This window comes from Anser anser, assembly GCF_964211835.1.
Source record: "Anser anser genome assembly, chromosome: Z".
NCBI classification, from domain to species: Eukaryota; Metazoa; Chordata; class Aves; order Anseriformes; family Anatidae; genus Anser; species Anser anser.
Window position 1 is genome coordinate 76,673,304 of NC_139723.1, and position 22,919 is coordinate 76,696,222.

Consider the following 22,919-nt stretch of genomic DNA (forward strand, 5'->3'; position numbering starts at 1 on the left):
TAATTATTGGGGATGTCTTTCCCACAGGAAGGTTTAGAGAAAAGTGGAAGCATTTAAAAATAATTACAGATACAGAAAACCTTTTTTGTCTTACTTAATGTGTTGTTTTCAGAAAGAACTAGTGTGTGCAGTAAATTGCTATAGAAGCGTTCAATATGTTACATGAAAGCTCAGTCTGCTTCTTCAGAAAGCCTTGCAAATGAGGAATTTGGTTTTGTGACCACTGAGGTGTAGATGAATGCTTATTTCAACATCATGTAGGAGCAGGTGACATTAGTGAGGGCTTTTGAAACACAGGTCACTTTTTTGTGTGCTTAAATGTAAATTTAAAGTCTAACCCTGTTATTTATATTGTATGCCTGTAGTTTTGGCTAGTTCTCTGTGTGCATATGTGTGTGTGAGAGAGCTATGCTATTTTAAAACTCGGTAAACGGATGTTTCTAGGAATCTGCATACTTAAAATTAGATTTCTGTTGTGGTTACACAACTGTAAAGTAAATCCAGAAAAGCATCACTGACTTTAATTATGTTACTCTTTTTTTTTGTTTCTATAAATGATCTCAGAAATGAATCATGAATACTCTGAAAATTCACAGTGGAGCTTCCCAGCACCACCTCTGAATGTTTCAGCAAATGGAAAAGATCCAAAGGATGATTAGGCATGTTGGCTTACAGAGGATGCTGAACAACTGGAGTGTGGTATGGGTGCCATTCTTCAAGAAAATCTTTAAATATAGCTCTTCCATCATTCAAGCAAGCTTTTTCTGTTCTGCTACAAAACGGAGTAGTCTTTAAGGGTCTGTAGATAGACAGATATTTTTCAATATCTGACAGCTGTAGACTCTTGCTTTGATATAGTCTGGGAATTAGATTACATGAAAATTAGATGATTTTAAGTCTTGTCTTTGAAATAAGTTATTTCATTCTGTTTTAAATGAATGTGAAAAGGCAGGTCTGCCTTTTTTCAATACTTAAAGTAAGTTCAGCGTAAAAGAATATTGGAAAGATTTAAAAAGTCATTTAGAAATTGCAAAAATCTTTTCCATTGTCCTACCTGACCTGGACTTGGAGAAGAGGCTGGCTGTTGGAGACAGTTTGTGTAAAATGAGGGTGAGGACTGAAGAGAATAATTTGATCATACTAAAGCGCTTCTGTATCAGTGTCAGAAAGAGTTTTAGATTTGATCCTCTCATTAATAATGGATGTCCAGACGGATGCTTCCTCTCCTGCCGTCTTCTTTTTAATTCATCTGAATGATCATGGAAAATACAGCCCTTCGGTTCGAGCCAGGCTGTCTGTGCAGCTTAAAAGCTCACTGTGTTTGCCCCTGGATCTCCTCTCACACCACAGCAGTTTTGGCAGGCTGAAAAATATGTTCTGAAGGTCTCTTTGCCAAGCTGAAGAGGTCAAACAACCCAGTGGTTGTTTAAGGTATAAAAGACCTAAAACAACAAAGCTGCATCGTTGTGCCTCCAGCCCAGCATTTTCTTGCCACGTGCAACACAACTGGATTTGGCTTTCTGTGATTTCAGAGCTGGGCTGCCTGAATGATTGCCCACCATCCCAAAAGCTGTCGCACTTGTCCCCAGGGGGACACCAGTGACTTCAGCAGAGGCAAAGGTCCAGCAATAAGCAGCGAGGGAAGGACTAGAGCTGCCTTATTTTAGTGTGGCAGACAGAGGCTTTGGTTGAGCTCTCATTCACTGATGTACAGCAAATAGCAAGTATTTTTCAATATTCAACTATTTATAATTTAATAATATCAGTAAAATCACAAAATGTTCCTGGTCTAGTGGGGCTGCTTTTCAGAGTAGCCCTGAATTATGGTATAATTTCTTGGCCCAGTAGCCATAAGGATGCTGTATCAACTGTGCTCGTGTTTCAGAGCCTATAATTTCTCTGCTGTTGGTAAGGTCTTTAACATGTTGTGGAAAGGTCTGTCTGTGGGAGCTTGCTTATAGAGACTCTCACATCTAGAATCTGTGTAAAGCTGTGACTGAAGTCAAAAGAAAGTGTCTGTGAGTATTGTGGGGGAAAGAATGAAGCTGGGAGAGCAGCGATGTAGAATTGTATGGACATGGACATATGCACATCAGCATGCTGGGATTTTGTTAATCCAAGCCCACGGCATTGCTGCTGCAGCCATGGAAGAGCTGCCAGGCTCTGGGACTGGGGGAGGGCAAATTTAGGGGAGCCTTGCTCCCTTCCCACAGGACGGCCTCACCCTGATCACCCCGCACACAGCCAAGCAGCCCAGACACAGGTAGGATGGTAGGGAGAGGTCAGGAGGGATGCTCACGCTCATGCAAGATGTCTTTAGCCAGTATTGGTGCTCAGCAAGAGGACTTGGTGTCCCGGCACTGCCACCTCTGGCCTGGCAGAGGCACAAGTGACACTTACCAATTTTTCCAGTGGGATTATGGCTACAGGAAGGCTTTATGTAAGGCTCTGTAGGATGCACTTAGTAGCCTTTTTGTAGCTCTCTTCCCTCCCAGTAAAAATGGGGACGATCACATTTCCTTAACTAAGGATTTTACTAACTTCCAGTGGTTCAGATACTATGAGAGCACCTGGCACAAAATACCTACCATAGAGAGCCATATTGTGCACTGTTGGTGGTGGTGAGGTTTCCAAAACAAATCCAAGTGTAAGGTGTGTTTTTTATCTAACTTTTTTTTGGCCCTTTTTGCTGTGCAACATTTCCTGCACAAGTTTTGCATTCCTGCTCTTGCCTATGTTAGTGTCCTCTTTGTGAACTGTTCTTTGTTCTTAGGACTTGTTTGGGCTGATACTGTAAACATCACGGCAATTACTAGGGTTGATTTAGATAGTCTAGATGTTTGCACAAGTCTTTTGATTTTTGATTTAGTCAACATAAATACTTGAAAATCAAAACAGTGGAGAAGGCATTGTGGGGAACCTTTCTGCAAAAATTGACAGAAAGTTTGCCACTGCATTTATTTAGCTATGCTATAACATTTTTCTATGTCCAGCTTGTCTGGTTAACGACATGTCACAGTAGTAGGATTCATCGCATCATATTCAGATACCTCTATTTGACTTAGCCACACATTTTTTCAGGCAGTGGAGTAGAAAGTGCACCTGAAAGAGATCATGCATCTTGTCGGAAAGTAAGTGTCTACAACAGGTCAGATAACCATTTCCTAACAGCGTCCATTTCTCTTTATTGGCCAGAAAGGGAGCCTGAGGAGATGAACCCAGATGGGAATTCAGCTGATGTTAGAGAACAGACATCCCAATTTTCATGTCCCTGTGTTCCTGTTGGTTACTGGTGTTGAGGTCAAACCGAAGGCTGTGGTTTGACTGTACTATAAATCCAGCTTTAGGGCTCCTACAGCCGTATTCAAAGCATTGAGGCCATGAGATACAATATGCTGACTGCTATAAAACTCACTGTCAATTCAAATTTACTCAAAAACTCCTAAAGCCTGCCAGCGTAAGATATAAATTTTTATGCCAGGTCAAATATCAGTAGTATTCCTATGGATAGCATAGAGATGACCTGTAACTATGCACTCTGGCTAATTCAGCAGAAACATAACCGTGTGCCTGTATCTGATTTGTTCCACTGGGTAATCCAGAATAAAACAGATTCAGTTTTGTCAGTGAAGGACAGTTACAGTAAAACTGTCTTTCAGCAATGGCACATCTTGTAGTGAAACGTCTCTATTCATTTCCTAGGTGATTTTTCCCCATTGTTACTTTTTTGTTGTTGTTGTTGTTTTTGCTATTAGTTGCTAATTAAAAAGTAAAAGAAATTAAATTAAAGCTATGCTTGAATAAAAATTAGCGAATGAATGTCTTTTGCTGGCAGTGAACTTATTTCTCTGGTGCAGGAATGCACAGATGACTTTGAGAAAACAAGTACAATGCCTTTATCTGTATATGAAAGACTAACACTGTCTTTCAAACATAACCTTTTAAGCAATTATAAAGTGATATCACTCAGGGGATAAAAGGAATTTTTAGAATAACTGTATGTATGTTTTTCTGGAAGTTTAGGCTCAGCTAGAAATGCCTGAGGGGTTATCCTGGAGGATTGTGTGTTGGCCATTTGCACAAATCACCTTTTAAAAATCGGTAATGGGACATTTTAATGACCCTCTTTATTTCCTTCCCCCCTACAAGAAAGTGATTATTGCAGATACTTTATATTACTCCTTTGAGGAGGCTGATGTAGGAAGAAACAGCTCAGTTTGTCAGGAAAAAAAAAAAGTTGTTTTGCTCTAAATATCCATATATGCTTTTTGACAATTTGAGCCTCAACTAATTTAAAGTAAGTATTCATATTCTTCTATAACGAATGATTTAAGATGACCATTCCCTAAGAAAGCCTAATAAAAGGAACCCCTCTTCTCTTCCGTCCCCCATGTTTAACTCGGTGTCTTGAACCAAAAGGCTGGAGATTAAGAAGAAAGGCTGTTACTTCCCAAGTCATAACTAAAACCTTTCTCTGGGAAATGGAGAACAAGATATCCAGTTCATTTATGTGGGTGGTACTTGAGCCCTTAGGAGCACATCTTATGTGGGTGGAGGAATGGTAGGTAAAGGCTGATTTTTCAGACTGTAAATGCTTCAGGGATGAAGGTGAGAAGAGCTGATAAACACAGAGAAGAGCAGAGAGCTGTATAACCTACATGTCTGCGGGTATAAACTGATTATGAATAGATTTAACCTGAATTACACATCATTTCCGACTACACGGTGTGGTGGGACATCTTCCCAGCAAAATAACAGAGGTGTAAAACCTCATTAGTTTAAGTTAAAATTGGATGAGCTTTATTGGGTAGAGGGTGACAGAGGGGTGATAGCCAGGGACTGGATTTGATGATGTCCATCGGGTTCCTTGTGAGGGAGGGACCAGGCTCCTCTGCTCGCTGGGTGGTGGTGGCACGTCTTTGGGAAGAGGCAGGTAGGCTGTGAGATTAAATCACTGACCAGAAAGTGGCGCTCAGTAGACCCAGAGGGATTCAGAGCAACAAGGACAAGATCTCTTCAGTGGAGAGTTGTCCCCAGGAACAGGGACTCCTGGGCAGTGCAGGGTCTTGTGTCCCCACAGGGCTGCCCATGCCAGTACTGGCCTAGTTTACTCCATGTAAGTGTCAATGCCACAGTGGGCATGAAGGCAGTCTTTTGTATTTGAATTGTATACTCCGTGTGAGGCAGGTCTGTCACCCACGGAAAGCAAGCAAGGTGGTGGTAACACCAGTAAATTTTCTCACTTGTGTCTTGACTCTATTTCTGCAGAAGTCGAGCAAAAATCAATTTCGTCTTAGTTTTGAGTTGGCCATTTTCATCAGGCAGATCTATTTTTTCCTTTGAAGAACAATTTGCCACCTTTCTACTATTTTTATCTCCCATTGGCAGTGGAGCTGCTGTTGTCGCCAGCAGAGCGGTGTTGAGCTCAGACACCGAGCCTGAATTCGCAGAGCACAGGGCTCCCTGAGGCCTCCCTGCACGGCCTACTTCACCTGGAAGGAGTGTTTCCTATCTATGCCTGTCAGAGTCTTTTTTTCCAGGGCCAGAAGGTTTTGTTTGAGAAGATGAAATCCCTTGAAAGTGCTGTATAATTACCTACATGATTATCATGTCTGCCATGGCTCTGCACTGAGCTCAGGGGTGTAGACGGGCAACCCGCAGCGGGGTGGAGGAATGGTGTTTTGAAGGCTGCCCGCCTCTGGGGACCTGGAGCGTGTGGGGAGAGTCCTCCAGCAATGCCACTAAGTGAATGATGGATGAGCCTTGTGCGGGGTGCAGATGCCCCTGAGTGCCCCATGCTCCTGGTCTGACTGCAGCACCAAAGCTGAGTCAATGTCAAGTTGTGTCAGTGGCCAACACACAGGGGTTTTGGAGAGTGGAGCTAAAACTGAGAACTGCTTTCGAGGGGTCCCCAGTTCATTAGGCACTGGGGCAGTGCCTGGAGTCTGGGGACTGTTTGCAGAGAGCAGCCCATAACATGTCCACCAAGGTCAAAATCAGACAAAATCAGAGAGGAAAACTCCTTACATTATTAGGCCAAAAATGGCTTTGAAGAGTGAGCTGGTCTGATCACCTCTGGAGTTTGAACGGTTTTGAACCCTGTGGTTTCTGGAGGCCATACCAACGTTTGTCATTGAAGCAGTCATAAAGGTGTTGTTAAAAGTCGCTGGATGTTACCCATTATATGAGCTCTCACACTGTTCTTGTTAAGACAGAAAATGATGCTGAAGGGAAAAACGTAGGAAGGACTGAAATGGAGAGATCTAGTTTGTCCCACAGTCCAAGACAGGACTGGCTCCAACCTTATCTCCTCTCAGGTTATTTGCGTATCCCACCACAGAGACCAGGAGACTCCATTCACTCAAGACAGTGTCCTCTGGTGCCTTGGCATTCTTTATCAGTGCTACCCAACCACTAACTTAAACCTACCCTGAGGTAATTCATAACCATTACTCTGTATGGGCAGGGGGAATAGACTGCTTTTTTCCACTTTTAATTTTGGGACATTTTTAGGCATCTGAAGACTTTAAACTTCTGTTCTCACACCCCACCTGAGATGATTTTTCCTTTTTAGACTAGCTGGTACTAATTTCTTGAGTTTCTTTGTAATCACATTTTCTAGATGGACAGTCATGTCAATACTCCCTCTGCTCCAAGTGGGCAGTTTGCTGCTGAGACCTTCCCAGTCCTGCGTGAGGCTGCAGAGGTGCATCACAGCCTGACAGGCTTTGTCCCTTTTGGCAAATCCCGGGACAGTGATTTTTTTTTTTTTTTTTGCCACAGCAACCAGACTGTGCTGACATGTATGATTCGCTATAAACCCTGCAACTCTTCCCAAAGATTTGCTGCCTAGCCAACTCTGTGTGTGGCTTTCCTTTTATAGTACTTTGCACTTGTTCTTGCTGAACTTTATCACAATTTTTAGAGAACCTTTTTTTTTTTTTTTAAATTTTTGCCAAGATCATTTTGGATTCTAATGCTGTTCTCCAGTGTGTCTGCAGTCACTCCCAGCTTCGTGTAATCTGCAGATTTAATAAGCCTACTGTCTTTTATCGTCCAGGTCAGTAATGAATATGCTGAGCAGAACCAGACTATATAGATCCTGCAGAGCTCTGCTCACGGTGTCCTTCTGTTTTCACAGCATACCATTAATAACTACTCCCTGGGCATGGCTTTATAGTAGTCTCGTTTAATCATGTTTCTGTAGTTTATTTATGAGAAAGTTGTTTGAGACAGTGTCAAAAGCTATATTAAAGCTCAGATAAATGATATCTAACAACTCCTCTATTATGAAAAGAAATTAATTTGGTTTGATATGTTTTTTTTCATGTCTCTTCGATATCTGCTGGTGCTTATGTTTTTGTTATCTTCTACGGACATGCAAACTGCTTTTTTTGATTGTTTCAGATTTTTTTTGAGGATTGAAGCTAGACTGACTGATACAGCATTGTTTTGCTGCTTCTCTTTCTGCCCTTGAAGACAGGCACTGCATTTGCCTTTTTCCTAACTTTTGGCACCTTAACTGTCTGAGCTGTCACAGGTGACCAGAAGGGAGGTATCTGAGATTGTTTCAGCCGGTTCTGTAGGGCTTGTCCCACCCTGTTGGGCTGGAAATATCTGACTTGGGCAGAGGACTGATCTCGTGCTGGAACACAGGGAGAGAAGAGGACAGTATACCTTTGTTGTGATAATGTTTCATAGTGCTAACTGTACTAATCCCCTGTGCATAGCAGGCGATTTTAACAAGGACTATAGCAAAAATCAAAACAACGTTGCCTCTTTTGGTGTCACTTTTCAATAACTTTCCCTCTATCTGAGCAACACTTTTTTCAGACTGCCTTCTTGGTATTCATATATATAAAAAGGGTAATAAAATCTTTTTTTTTTTTTTATCTTTTGCAAGTTTCATTTCATTTTTGTGCCCTGATGTTCCTAATATTTCTGCCTGTGTTCATACTATTTTTTAAATTCCTGCTCAGTAACCTTTTAGTGTTCTTTCTTCTTGTCTTTGAGGTAAACATAGAGCTCATGATGCTGCCAAGTCTTCTGATCCTTCTTTTGCATTGAAATGTTATTGTGCCTGTGCCTTTAGAGCATGAAATATTGTTTCTTCGAGAAACTACAGCTCACCTTGATTTCTTTTCCTTTAAACTTCACTGCATGAATTTTGCCTAGCTTTCTCTTTCTCTCTCTCTTTTTTTTTTTTTTTTTTTTACCTAATGTACAGAAGCCAGGCATTTCTATTTTGCTGTTTGCAATCCCTTGCGTATGGCAGATTTCATCATTTGACAGTCAGTTGTACATGAGTTTCCTTCCATCTTCTTACCCCCAACACGTCCTTCTCTGGAGGCACTTCCCCACTGATTACTTGACCTATCAGTTATGTGAGAATGTTGCTCCTAAGGCACCAGGACGCTCTGTGTTCTGCTGCGTTACTTTCCTGGCAGATATCTCATGCTTGTACTCTCCCATTACCATCGAGTCAGTTGTTGTCTGGTCTCCTGACCCATTCAGCCTCCTTGGTTTGGCGGATTTACAGTACCCATTTTAGTCTGAGATTTTAGTGAAGGTCTAAGTCCTGTGTTAAAAGTAATATATTCAGCAATATTGCATTAGGGTCTAAGATATTCAGAGTGCTTAACTGTGTTTCCTGGTCCGTCTGTGGCTGTATTATCACCCCTGCTGTTTAGAACTATGCCCAGGCTGTTTCTGTCTTTACCCTTTTCCCTTTTTTTTTTTTTTTTTTTTGTCCACTCCCGTATCTTACTCTGAGCCTAACTGAGAAGTCCCTGTCATTAAGCAATGGGCCAGTTTCTCCTTCCCTGAGGTAGCATCCATCCTTGCTCAGATGCTGGTGTAACATCACCCTGTGGCTGACGGGCCCTCTTAGGAGCATCATGCATGGCCCTGACGTGTCGTCCCTGTCCCTGTCCCTGTCCCTCTTCCTGCCTGAGCATCTTTGGGTCACTGTATGGTGGTGCTGTGTGGTCAGAGAGGAGGGCATGCCTTGGCAGTGTTTCAGCAACACTTTGGATCCAGCTTTTGGACTGCAGCATCTTGTAAGAGTCTTCCTTATAAAGACTTGTGCTCATGGGGTCATGGACTGTTGCTACAGGTTCTTCTGCCTGACTCAAGCCCTGCATCAACCTCACGGGGGAGCAGCATCTTCCACCTGCAAGATCTGCAGTCTGCTGGCTTGAAGCTTTTGCTTTCTTCTACCTGTCTGGAGCACAGTTTGCTGAGCAGCATATGCTGCTAGAAAATCACTCCTGAAAAGAAACTGGCCAGCCAGACTTGACTTGTGTCAGGGTTTTTCCTTGTTTCATAGATCCTAATAATCCTAGATAAAAAATCTTTCTCACACTCTTGCATGCTGACCTCCAGCTCTGGCTGCCTCATGTCTGCTTGCATGTCTCTCCCTCTCTGACCCGTGTAGGAAACAGGGCAATTCACCCACACAGCTCTTCTTGTCCTGGGGAAATGGGTAGCCACGTTCCTTAGACACTTTGTTTGCAGGGTAGGTGTAGTTGGCTGCAAGCCAGTAGGAGAAGGACCCCGTTGCCTGTCCTTCAGCATCAACCAGTGATGGTGAGACCCGCGTCAGGCCATGCACCCCCGGCAAAGCAGATTTTGTTGGACTTTCTGTAGGACTGTTAATTCTCTGTCTTGCCGGGGAGGTCAGGAGCTAATGGTGACCTTTTATTCCCTTGCTGAGAAGAGCAGTTGGTGCCCTCAAGTGGTAAATCACAGAAGGAGAGCGGCTTCAGCCGTGCAAGCGTGGCTTTGGGGTCCTGTCCCAGGCGGGATTGTGGGCTGGGGCTGCTGGACACCTGCAGCATTTTTGGCACTCCTAACTGTGCTGTTTCCCCTTGCAGGACAAGCTGCTGCGGTGACTGTGGTGGAAAGGAGACTTTGTTCCTGGTGGAGTAGAGACCCCGACAGCAAGTCATAGACAGACAGACGAAGCTCCCCAGTGCTTCATCCACCGACCCCTCTGTGGGGCCGGCAGCGGCATGGCCTCATGAAACCTCCTGCCTTGTGCTTGTGGTCAAAGAGAGTCCCAAAACCATCCCTGTGAGATTACATGGGGCTTGCTTTTGGCGTCCACCCCCGCTCTAGCATGGCCCCAGGAGGCCCAGGGGGCCGTGGTGGGCGGCCGAGCCGCGGTCTGGGGAGCCGATGAGGGGATGCCCGGGGACGGCGATGCCCATCACGCAGGACAACGCGGGGGTCTTCCTCCCCCTGCTGTGGCAGTGGCTGCAGAACAGCCGGCGGGAGGGGGCCGAGGGGGCCGAGCAGAAGCTGTGCCGTGCGGCCGTCCAAAAGCTGAGTGAGTACATCCAGCTCAACTTCTCGGTGGACGAGAGCAAACTGCAGGTGACGGACAGCGTGGCTTCGGATATGGAGATCTGCACTGTCTACCTGGCCCAGGAGATGCGGAAAACTGAGGTTCTGGGTTTGAGCTTTGGGAACATCCCTGCCCTGGGGGACTATGGAGAGAAGCGGCGGGGAGGAAAGAAGAGAAAGGGGCATAAGGGGCCGGTGCTCGATGTTGGGTGCATCTGGGTGACGGACTTGAAGAAAAACAGCCCGGCTGGGAAGTGCGGGAGGCTGCGCCTGAAGGACGAGATTCTCTCTCTGAATGGGCAGTTGATGGTCGGTGTGGACGTCACTGGTGCGAGGTAAGGATGGAAGAGCAGTTGCTGGTGCATGGCTCTTGCAGCATGTGGTACAGGTCACGGCTGGTGCTGATTTGAGTCTGAGAGCGGAGGTTTTGACCTTTGCTTTCCAGCCTCTGTGAGAGCTGTGGTTTCCTTCTTAGGGATCCGCCGAAATTAAGTAACAAAAGCAAATCAATAACTAGCTTACATCTGCTACTTGCACATCCACTGGAAATGTTTGAGGGGTCATTGTGTCAACAAAATAGTGCATTGTAAGCATCAGAGGGTCTCCACTAAGGCAGGATTCTTCCTGGGTTTGAATAAACCTTTTTTTTTTTTTTTTTTTTTTTTAACTGAAAATGAATACACACTCTGCAGCACTGGAATCTTTTTTTTGCTGGTGCATCTTATTTTTCTTGAATAATTTGAATTGAGGGAAGCTTTTTGACAGCTGAATGTTGTCTGAGACTTTTTCAAAGCGAGACATTTTTGTGTTTACCAGATTGAAATAACTTCATTTTAATAAATTCCCTTTGATTCTATTTCATTTGCTCTCTTTGCTGTCTCTTGTCCCAGAAAACCTGCAACCTTCAAGAGTTCAAATCAGAAATGAAGGTTCTCACAATGATACAGATTATTCTTTCTTTTTTCTCTTTCAGTTGCTGCATGCTGTAAAATCTGTTATGGCCCAGCTTTGCTCGTTTTGGGCTGGTAGACATGCTCATTGGTTATTTATCTGATGCTTCAGTTGTCAGGCTTGCAAACCACAACAGTCTTGGTAATGTTTGCAAGTTATAATTCTGCAAAATGCACAGCCTTTGTTCCCAATGGGCAGTGAATATCCTCTGGCCCTGTGAGTGTGTCTGCAGCTGTGGTTTGGGGTGACCATTGCTCCCGAACCTGCCATGTGGCAGAACAAAAGCAGTGACTCCTCCATCTGTGAATGCTGGGAAGGTGAACCTGGCTGTGGCTTTGCAGGTGTGATATAATATCCCTCTGTTAAGGTCAAGCCTGTAATTCAATGAGTGTATAAATGTTAGCACTGTGACTGTAAGCCAGATGATCACTCACACCCCCATATTTGAGAGGTTTTGTGGCAAAAAGGGGTTAGTGTGCTGCTATCCCTTTGCCAGATGTCTCTGTTCCTAAAATCCAAAGGAATCGGTTTCAGAGGCCAGCAATAATGTTATCTTGTTGTTAATGCAGAAAGAAAGATAATACCCAATGGGGTCCAAAGTGTTTAGAAATCTCTTCTTATTATCCTATCCCCGAAGGCTTCATTTTGGGTTTGTTCCTTTCTGAAAGCTCTGTTATTAGACCAGCAAGCTGTGGCTGTTGCTAATGAGAACCATGTGCTCCATTTTCCCTAGCTGAGATTTTTTTTGGCCATTATATAGGCAGAGTACCTACTTTTTGGTGGTATGGGCCCAGTGTCGTACTTCTTAAGATACTGCTTTAGAGTCCTCTATGTCCAATTTAGGCCAAATTTCAGACGTCTTACTCAAAACCTGATTTATTTTCAGCATCCAAAGCATTCTTGCCTAACTTACTGTTAACTGCTGTTGGACAAAGGTGCTGTTGATGGATGACAGTTTGGGACCTTGAGGATGCTCTCAGTGTGGTGTTCAGTTTTACTTCTTTGGGAGCTGCCTCGTAGTCCCAACCCTGCATACCACCTTGTTCTTCTGATCTGCTCCAGGATGCTTTGGGTGTCATTTGGTAGGTTTCTCTTTTGGGGTGCTCAAAGCAGAGACAATTTTGCATAGGTTTATAACAGGCTGAAAGTCAACATCAGTTTGCCCTTTGGCAAACCTGTTGCAAAGCAGCAGCTATCGTAGAGTATTTCTGTATTGCTTCTGTGGTGGCAGGAGTAGAGGCTTTCCCGTGTGGTTCTTCGAGTTTTCAGAGCACGACAGCACACTGAATGGAGATACCTGGTAGTCCTAGCTTGATTTCTATCTGCCTAACCACTCTCTGGCTGGTTGAGAAACTCTTCCAGGTCGATACGAAGGGCTGCAAGTGCTGTGATTTGCAGTGTGTTGTACTTTGCATAGCCTGTGCATGGTCACCAAAGTTAAAATTCTGCATGTAGCTCCTGAAACACTGGGCTAGATTGGGCAAATGAAAGCTCTGATTTATTGCTCGCCCGCCAAGTGTGCCAAGGGAGCCCTATCTTGCCTGGTGAATGTGTTGTGGTAGACACTGGTGTTTTTAAGAAATCTGCTGATTTACCTCCATAACAGGAGGGAATTTGGCATGTACTTGGGGACCCTGGGCACTGAGCAGAGGGTCTCATGACTCCGCCTCTTTCGTGGGGGTTGAGCAGGAATGTGAGCAGGGTTGACAGAAATGTGCATGTACAAGGGCGTCAGGTCATCTCCAGCTCCCTCCTACCATATGCCAAGGGGCAAAGTCAATATGCTGGACAATGGGAGAGGACAGGTAAAGGTGCGTGGTCCCTTCTGCTGGCCCTCCTGTGGAGTTACTGAGTCTCTAGAGGATGTGGGGACAGATGGCTGGGGCTGTAACAGATTGGGCAGCCCCAGACAGATTGCCTTAAAAAAATCCCCCCAAGTAAGAGTGTGGTTTTTTTTTTTTTTTTTGTATTCAAGCAATTTGAACTTTAGAATCAAGCTATGCATTTCTTTTTTCGTCCACAATCAGTAATTGCTTTGCACCTCAACTAGCCCATCTTTTGCAGTTGCTGTGCACAAATTGTTCCTTGTGGAGGGCTCTGTGCACTGTCTAGGGCAGGTCCTGCACCTACAGGTCCTCAGCTCCCAAAGTAGTGACAAGGTCAGGCACCGTGCACAACAGCAGCAAGAGCACAAGAGCACAAATTGGAGGGTACCACTCATCTGTCACTCCCTGCTAGGGAAGCCAAATCCAGTTTGACTTCTTAACAAAAAATACTGTTTATTCAAACTCCACCTGATTGCCACGAAAACAGTAGAAACAGGTTGATTATTGCTGAGCTTGTTTCTTTTTTGTTTCTTTTCACTTAGGGAAACACTACGCAGTAATGTAATCATCAAAGGTCTTTGCTTAACAGCGTATTATTATATTAGAGAGGAATGATGTAGGTGGTGGCATTTTTGGTGATGTTAGTGACTGAGGGAAAATTATTGCTCTCTTCAGAGTTAGCAAATTGTGTCTATCAAATAACAATTGCAGGGAAATGAGCTGTATTGAAGTACTGAATAAAGGTTAGTCAAAACTCTGCATATTTATTTATCTTCTGTCTATATAACTGTGTCTCCAAAACACATGGGTTATTTTTCCCGAGACAACAACTTCCTATGTATTTTGGAACTACTCCTCTCATTTTGGGTTATTACGCATTTGCTGGAGGGAGGCTGTTAGTATTCCTCCAGATGACAGATGAATCCTTCCCTTCTTGAGCATGACTGAATGAGGCTTCATTGAGTAAGTCCTGGGAGGATTGCAAAAGAATTATTTTGTCATGAATATCATTCAGTTTGAAATATTTGATTACGACTTTCATCAAGCATAGCTGCAATGTTGGACACAGCTACTATGTACATCTAATCTCTAAAATCACTGCTGAATAGATTTCCAAATTTAAACTGTTGTTGAAGAAAGCAAAGTAAGATACATTTCAAGTGATGACAGTGTGGTATAAACATGAGATACTATTATCATTTTGTCATTGAGGAAACCCAACCACTGCTTCAAAATATCATGTTCCCCATCTCCAGAAATGGCCAAACATTGCCATGTGTGGAAATACGGTCAGAGAGCTGGCTGCTTTCTTTTTAACCCACAAGCTGGAGTAGCTTCCAAAAAATGAACAGAGAAAGGTTTTGACAGCCGTACCTTTGCATGGCCTTTTCTTAGTCTCTCCTCCTCAGCCAGTTGTCCTGGGGGACTTGCTAGACCTCCTCCCCAGCACGAGATACGGCATGCCGAATGTCAGGGAAAATCAGTTTATCTTTGAAGATGCTGAGAAAGATCTTCAGAATTCAGACATGCAATGGAGGATGAGCTTTAAAGTGTCTGTGTTGAAGGCAAAGCTTTTACTTTACCTAAGTTAGGGGCTTCCAGAAGAGACAAGGTCTTTCCTGAGTGCTTGCTGCTTCTGCACGCCACATCTACATGCTCCAGAACAGCTGTGAGTGTGGAGGTAATGTCCTGGTCCTCCTAACAGGTCAGTGCTATTCTTAGTTGTGCAATATATGGATATCCCAAATACCATCCTGCTTCTCTGTAAGTATTAGCAGCTGATTACAGAGTGTGATACTGAACTTCTAGCCAAATTACAGGTGTCAAAATGTGCAAAGCACTTTGTGCAGCTTGCCTGTGGCAGTCAATAACCATGCTGGGCCATGTGCTCACTTGGATGAAACCTTTGGCTCTGTATTTAAACAGTCCTTGCTGGTGCTGGAAGTGCAATATGCAGTCCCTGGCAGTGTTCAGGGTCAATGCTGCTCTGAACAGTGATCTTCAGGAAGGCGCAGGGAGCTCTGCCTCCGAGGAGGTGCAGTGCGGTACATTAGCAGAGGGGATGGGAATGGAGAATGGGTATTTTTGCCGCATCTGATGAGAGCTGCTCAAGAGTTTGATACCACGGTCTGAAAACTGATGTTTCAATGCACTTTTTATTGAGCTCTCCCTTCCCCAGAAGTTTGAACTGAATGATTTTTTTTTTTATCATAACCTGCTTTGCCCCTATTCCCACAATAGCAAGTTTTCCTTGTCTGAACAAAAAACTCCCTGAGTGCAGCCACCCTTTGATATCAAAGCGCAATGCTCCAATTTTGCATTTTCTATGGGGCCAGCTTCGTGCCATGCCATGGTGAGATACCGCTGCTGCAGGAGCGTGGGTGTGCTCGCCATAGCCACTTTGGTGGCTGTGCTTGTCTCTGGAGCACCTGCAGGATTTTGCAGCACCATGTCACTTGGCGGGGTGCTCACAACGCTTCCAGGTGCTCTGACTGGCATGTGGGGATGGCAGGCTGTGAGGATGGTGAATGAGGGTTACTTTTAGATGATGCCCTGCAGACCGAAGTGATTTTTTCCTCAGTTGATCCTCAGTTGATCTATGGTGTGACAAACCATGCCTTGGGCTGTGCTCTCTCAGCTCACTAGCTGGGGCCCTCAGCTTAATTTTTGGCAATAAATCCATTCTTTGGTAGAGTCAGGCATTAGGGCACGTGACAGCAGGCAGGATGCAGGAAGGGAAGGTTTTCAGGTTTCTGTGCCTGTGAAGGACTCGTGTTTCTTGGGAAGTTATTGTGGATTGACCTGCTGCTCGGCAGAGCAGTCTCCTTCATGCATCCATTTTCTCAGGGAGAAATTACCCCAAGAAGACTATCCCTGGCCACTGCAGAAAGCTTTCTCTTACTACCCTCCTACCTCCCGGGCATGTCAGGTTGTACAGATCGATTGCTCTGTTTTGCTTTGTTTCCTCACCTCCTTCCCAAAGCAAAAGTGCTGCCAACACAAAGCACTGCTCAGTGTAAGCAGCTGTTTTGCCTGGTGTTAGTAGGGCCTTCTCTTGGTTATGTTCATAAGAAAATATTTTTGTTTTAATAGGAAAACAAATGGAAATGTATCCTGGCCCTTTGCCCTTGGCCAAGGGGCAAACATTTCTGTGGGAGCTCCTTGTTAAAATATTAACAGCACCAACTACACAGAGAAAAACAAACACAGTGGTCCTGGAGAGCACAGCCTTCAAATACAATCTCAGGGAACAGATTTCTTACAACTGACCTAAAAAATGCCCCCAGTCAATTGTGGAGTTGAATTTGTTGCCTCTATTTTTTATTTTTATCACATTAACAATCTTCCTGCTGCAAAGTGATGGATTAGGGCACGGAGGCTGGGACCTGTGGCTCATTATCAGGGGCATGGATGGGCAGCACAGGCTGATGTGTTCTCCAAGCTATATGAGGCTTCTGAGTCCTGGGGATGGAAAATCAGCAGCACGTAGTGGTCTTGGCTGGGGGCTTCTCCTCCACTTGAGCCTCTGTGAGCAGGGAGATGGTGAATGTGAGCTCAGCCTGTGCAAAATGAGAGGAAGCCTGTGAAAGTCTATCGTTTCATCTTGAATGCTGGAGTGTGGAGCCACCTCTGAAGCATGGCTGCTGTATTTTGCTCTCATACTGAATATTAAACTCCCTCACCTGCCCTTAAAATATAACAGGACTAAGAAACTATGAAAGAGATGTTTTTCTTCCCTTCCTTTATGTCTTCAGGAAAGGTATGGGCAGACTTAGCCACACGTGCTGAGAAATAAATTGCTCTGAAGAAATGAGATTTATCCCAAATCCTCTCTCAAGAGCAAAAGACTTAAGCAGAAGGTCACTAATCCCCAGACTCGGCAGAGATCATTTAGCTTGTTTGTTGTCTTTGCTGTATTAATCTGAGCGTGGGCTTCCCTCTGCACCCTCTGGTCCTGCCTTCCCTCTCAACCTCCCTGCTCTGAGTCCAGCCTCTGCGGGGGCACAGCCCGTTCCCTGGTAGCAATGGGCATTTGCAGCATCCCACCACTACAACTGCCTCTTCGACAGGCTTTCCAAACACCTCTTCCTCCTTGTCTTGCATCGTATTTACTTTTTCCCTCAGCTCCGTTTTAGCCAACAACCATAAATACGGCAGAGAGACTCCCACTAATTTAAACAGCTGATTTCCTACATGTGCTTGCATGCTTGTTCCAAAATTTTGGCGGTGGTGTGCTTGTCATTGCTTCCTACGCACTGTTGCCACCGAACAACAGAGCTCTCCTCTCTCTGTAGAAAGTGTGATCCAGGGGGAATACGTGACTAATTCGGCAAATCCCCAGGGTCGTCTGCAGCAAATGCTCCCCAGCCCCAGCTCTGCGCATTTTCCTTTCAGAGGGATTGCATCAGGCTTAAAAAGACTCATACAGAGGTTGGTGGTGTTGCCTTAGGAGGTGTTAAAGCTTCAGAGATTACAGAGTGGGTTGTCTGGAACTTTTTTTAATTTGGTGTTTTTGTTTTGTTCCATTGAGCTATGAAACCTCTGCATAGAAGGCCGTACCTTGTTGCCAAGTATGGGGTTGTGCATCTCCATTTAATTTGATGTTCTGACCATGCTCTAATTACAGAGCACAAGCCCACTCTTTGGGAGGGAGCTCTGCCTTGCCCAGCGATCTACTGTGGGAATAGTCTGGGTTGGTGAATTCAGCCTCGTGCTTTGTCATTTATCCCTGACACCAAAATGCCAGCAAGAGCCCTTTTCCATCCTGAGTAGGATTTCCAGCCCTGCACGCTGCAAGTGTCCCATGCTCTAAGGTCATCTGGAAGCACGATCAGGATGCAGCAGAACTTACTAATTGACAAACTGCTGTAGTGCACAAAACAGGGTGACTTTTTTCCACCGTCCAGGCAAGGAGCAGGTGAGGCCTTCAGCCGCAGAAGGATAAATTCACAGCCTCTCCAGCGGTGCATTTGCCAGCACAGCGTTTCAGCCATCAATAATTAAAAAGATAGATGTTCAAAAACATGAGCAAGGAACGCTTTGTGCCCATTATTCTTGGTCTTTCTATAATGCTTCTGCTCTTACACGCCAATATGCAATGTGCAGTCATTCACAGCATCTCTTCTAATCTGTAAATGTGAACTGCTCTTCATTTTGTGGGAGTCCAGAGTTTCACAAGAAGCAGCTGTGTGCTGAAGGATGATGTCCTTGAGCCAGGAGCTCCGAGCTGTTGGAGGAGGAGGTGACTGGTGCCAGGTTAGCAGGTAGCAGTGAGATACAGGGCCAGTTGTCCTTTTCCACCCCTACTGACTGACATGCCATGAGTCCTAGAAAGGCTTCTCCAGCCTTCCTTGAAACGTCTTCTCTCATAGCATTGGGCTGAGCAGAGCAGCCTTCCCATTCTCAGAAGAGTTTTGGGGCTGCTCTGCAAGCAGGATGCAATTGCACCTTTTGTAGCTTTGGGTGCATGGCTGGTGCGATGGTCGTGATGTTGCCAGGTGCACTACGACTGAGCCGTGACCCCCCAGAGCTACAAGCATTAACCGTGGTGGCAGCTTAAAGCCTGCTTATTCCCTGTCACTAGCTTGGGAAGGATGGGAGCGTCGAGGGTTGAGGGATGATGAGCAGGAGACGGTTCCACAGGCAGAGGCTGTGCTCAGCGTTTGCTCGTCAGGGGGAACCTGCCATCTACGGGCACAAGTTGAGAGGATGAGGATAAGAAATGTAGGTGTGAACAGCAGAGGCACGCATGTAACACCAGAGACCACTGCTGCTGTGAATGGCTTTGGGCCATGCTTTTTTTTTTTTTCTTCTTTTTTTTTTTTCCTGTGGAAAATTCATTGCTCTTCCTATCTGATGTGATGCTTGCCCCCAGGCTCAGAGCAGTATTACATACTCCTTGAAAACTTGGTTTTCTGTCTCTTTTCTGTCAGATTTAGGCTAAGATGGGAAGGGCTATCGGTTGCGGGCTCTTTAGCATTGCCATTCTTGCACCTTTCTCTGGACAAAATGTATGATGCTCAGCAAGATCATCTGGGCCTTCAAAGGGAAATGGGTTTTAACAGAAGAATACCAATAAAAAGATAACTTGGCAGGCATGGCAGGGAGTGTTTACACTGTGGCAAGGTTTGGGGCAGTTCAGGAAGATCAACTTGTACCTATTGAGACAGGACAAGAGTAGAGCAAATGTGATTGTTAGCAGCAAATTTCACCCTCGAGCGTCCAAGACACAGGAAGCGCAGCCAGACTGATCTCTTCAGTAAGAGCATTTGTCAGAAACCAGGGTTCAAGCTTTTTCAAAATGCAACAGAGTCATTGAAATATTACTGAAGGAAACTTCTGCTGATGGCTAAGACTCTCTTATATTGCTAAAAATGATGCCAGAGTCTGTTTTTTCACCTCTCCTTAGCAGGCATTAGAGATAACTGAATGGTCTTCCAAAAAAAATAAGGAAGAGTTGCTAAATAGAGAAACTATTTTGACTGTTTTCCCGGTCCATTACTTGGTCATTGGATTGGGGTCAGGCCAGCAGAGCAACTATTTGATGAAACAAGTGTCAGTGATGTCCTGCTCCTCATCCTCATATACATCAACCTGCTGCTCCTTGAGCCATGGTAGCTGAAGGATTAGTAAGTGCTCCAGACTTTTTATAGCCTGTGTTTTTTTTGTTCTGGTAGTGCAGGGATAAACAGAGATGTTTTGTTACCAGTAACCTTTGTGGTGCCATCTGAACACTGCACCTAGATGAGGAATATGAGCAATGAGTCTGGGAAATTCCATCTTGAAAATAGTGAAAGCAAACAGCGACAAACCAGGGTGTGAAGTTCTCACCAAAAATGGTTTCTAATACACTAATTGTTCTGTTGAAAGCTATGCTTCATATTTGCACCTGTAGAAAAGTGCTGCTAGAACATAGATTATTCTCAATTTCCTCTAGAGGGCAATGTCATATAAATATTTTAAGCAATTTTGGGGTTATGTCAACCAGGGATTTAGCCTGCCTTATCTAAGAATTCACCAGACAGCAGTGAAAAGTGTTTTTCTGTGTGCTTTTGAGGCTTTATATATATGCAATGTAACGTCTGTTATTGTTTCTTGGGCTTGTTCAGTTCAGTAGCTGATCCATTTAAGGAGCACAGAAATATGTTTGCATTTTTGGCAGATTTGTCTATGCCGAAATGCAGAGAGGGAGCTGATCATGAAGACCTGAGTCTTCTCGTATATTTGTGCAGCTTCAATGACTCTTGGCAGCTGCTCCTTATTTAAACTCTTGTAAAAGAGATTATAATCCGGTCCTCTGACAGCAAAGCTACCAGTTGCTGTAGTTTACATAGGTAGTTGGAACAGAGAATAGTAGTTGGTAAGACAGAGGCAGTTGATGAAGAGGATAAATGTACATGCCAATTCAAAGTGGTTCATACAATCTAGGGAACAGAAGGCATTTGTGTTGCTACTTATTTCCCCCAGAATTTGGGAATTCCCAAATTCATTAACTATATTACTTGTTTGATGGATATTAGTAACTGACAGATCTTTGAGTTAATTTTCCTTATAAAAACAGCTGCTAAAATTAGTATGAGTGCCACTCTGGCCCTTAAAAGTTGATCTTAAGGGATATTGTCTCTGATTTTCAGTCACTGTAGTGTAAAAAAGTGGCAAATGTGGATAAAGGCTGTTCTTAAAGCTCAAATATGTAATTTGAAACATACATTCATGGGCACAAACATCTTTTCTGTTGTCTCTCTATTGCTATCTTAACCCCCTCTCCCAAACCAACACTACTAAAAGGGAGATTTGCTCTTGACTTCCCAACTCGAAAATGGCTTTAAGGAAATCCTTTTAGAATTAAAGTCCTTTCCCCTCCTGATGGTGACTAGTCCTCTGGAGCATCAGCATAATGGCCTTATTGGATTAACTTGCAAATCCCATATGTTTACTGAATTTGTGGGTTGACATTCTTTGTCAAAGACCTGTTCCAAAAAAGTAACTGGCAATCTGCAGTTGCCAAGTTCTCTAAATGAATAAACCTGTTTTTTTTTTTTTTTTTCCCAAACAGGAAAAGGAATTAATTCAAGTGAAACATTTATTCCCCAAAGTGCTCTATTTGAAAACAAGGCCCTGTGAATAAAAAAGAGCAATAGTTGCATTGGCTTCAAAGCCAGTAGTCTTTAGGTAACAAAGCAAGATTTGCCCTCTGCTTTTGAGTAACAGGAGTTCTAATTGTCTTGAAGACACTGCTCTTCCATTGACTTTACAAATTAAATAAGTGAGAATGACTTTTTTAATTACTGCGGCTGGCAAGGCAGGCCTTTCACGTGGTTTTAACCCTGTTTTAACAGAAATATCATAAGGCTTTTGTAAAATTTAGGTTGCTGGGAAAAGGGAAGGACAGAAGCTTAATCTTTTTAGAGAAGTTAGCAGCAACAAAATATTCCTGGTTTCATTTCTCATGCCACGTGGATTGGGTGAATAGCTTTGGGTTTGGACCACATATTCATTGGCACCTTGGTGCAGGGCTCATGTTTGCATCTTGCTGACTGTCTGGATCTGACAGTTTAATGCTTAATCTCAGGAGATTATTCTTTACCTTCAGATGGAAAGAGCTATGTTTGGGGCTGTAGGCGTGCTGGGAGATTGGTTTGCTCTGAGCTGGGATATCTGTATGTGTGTAGCCCTGGAAATATCAGCCTTGCACGGCTGCAGGTACTGAGCAAATTGACCACGGTTCATAACTTCATCTTTTGCTGTCTTGCTCACTGCAGAATGGTCTAAAGAGGGGCTTTATTGCACAGAAAAACAATCACTGACAGTAAGGTACTGCTGTGGGCTTCAGTGGAATTGCTTCCAGTTGGCCTCCATGGAAATTGAGAAAGTCTGCTCTCCAAACTTCCTCCTGCTACTCTATATATGACCCAGGAATACAAAATATTGTCTCCTGTATGATCTGCTCTTAGATTGTTGCCTGCATTCAGAAAGTAAGAGGATATATACAGCAGAGCAGAAAATTGTTTAGTAAACTAGCCAATTTAATCAGGATGAACTACAGGGTTAAAATAAATCAGTTTTCAATAACTCATCTGATTTGCTGTGGAAAAAGAAAAAAATAACGGTTAAAAAAAGTGTACAAATGCCAAATGGATCAGAAGCTAATGGCTGGTGTGTGGAATTCAAAGTCAACAAGGGTTTACTGCAGGGCTCTGCTTTTAAATGGCCTGTTTTAAATAGTGTATGAGAAAGTCAGAATCTTAGTGCTTTATTAGAATTATTTTGTGACTCAAATGCTTTCCCTGGTGACCCAAGAATCAAATCATGCACTGTGGAAATGAGTTTAAGGGGCATCATCATCATAAAAAAAGTCATGCAAGTTAGTACAGCAGTAAACATCTGTCTTGAGAGAGGTGGATTGCAGAATAGCTTGGAAAACAAAAGAGATAAAAAGACTAGAGGGTTGAAAAATTTTATGATGGAAAGAGGACTTAGAAATTCATTAATTCTGGCTGGCTGAATAGTAATCAAAAGTGTTTTGTCTAATATGTCATTAAATTAGATATCTATGTCTGTTAAAACAGTTCAGCCAGCTCTAATAACCAAGGAAACTAATCCCACGTCCAGGTGTCAGCTCCCATACTCATCTCCCTGAGGATTTTCCAGCCTTGAGGATATTCTCTCATTTAATGATAGTGCCATTAATAGTATCAAAGAATATGAGGAAGCATATTCTCTCCTTTTATATTATCTTCAACAGCAGCACACTTGGGACCACTGGCCATGTGCTGCATTTGAGGAATTGCACTA

At 43.9% G+C, this 22,919-nt stretch overlaps 1 protein-coding gene across 8 annotated transcripts in view; it reads left to right on the plus strand.

The window, feature by feature from the left end:
* PDZD2 (PDZ domain containing 2) overlaps positions 1 to 22,919 on the plus strand; it is a gene marked incomplete at its 5' end in the record, with an annotated part of 198,081 nt that overhangs the window by 50,741 nt on the left and 124,421 nt on the right. For all 8 annotated transcript variants that reach the window (XM_083818841.1, XM_083818832.1, XM_083818843.1 and 5 more), the window contains one exon: positions 9,876 to 10,682. In XM_083818841.1, coding sequence (XP_083674967.1) covers positions 10,180 to 10,682 — 503 coding nt within the window. The remainder of the gene's footprint in view (positions 1 to 9,875; positions 10,683 to 22,919) is intronic.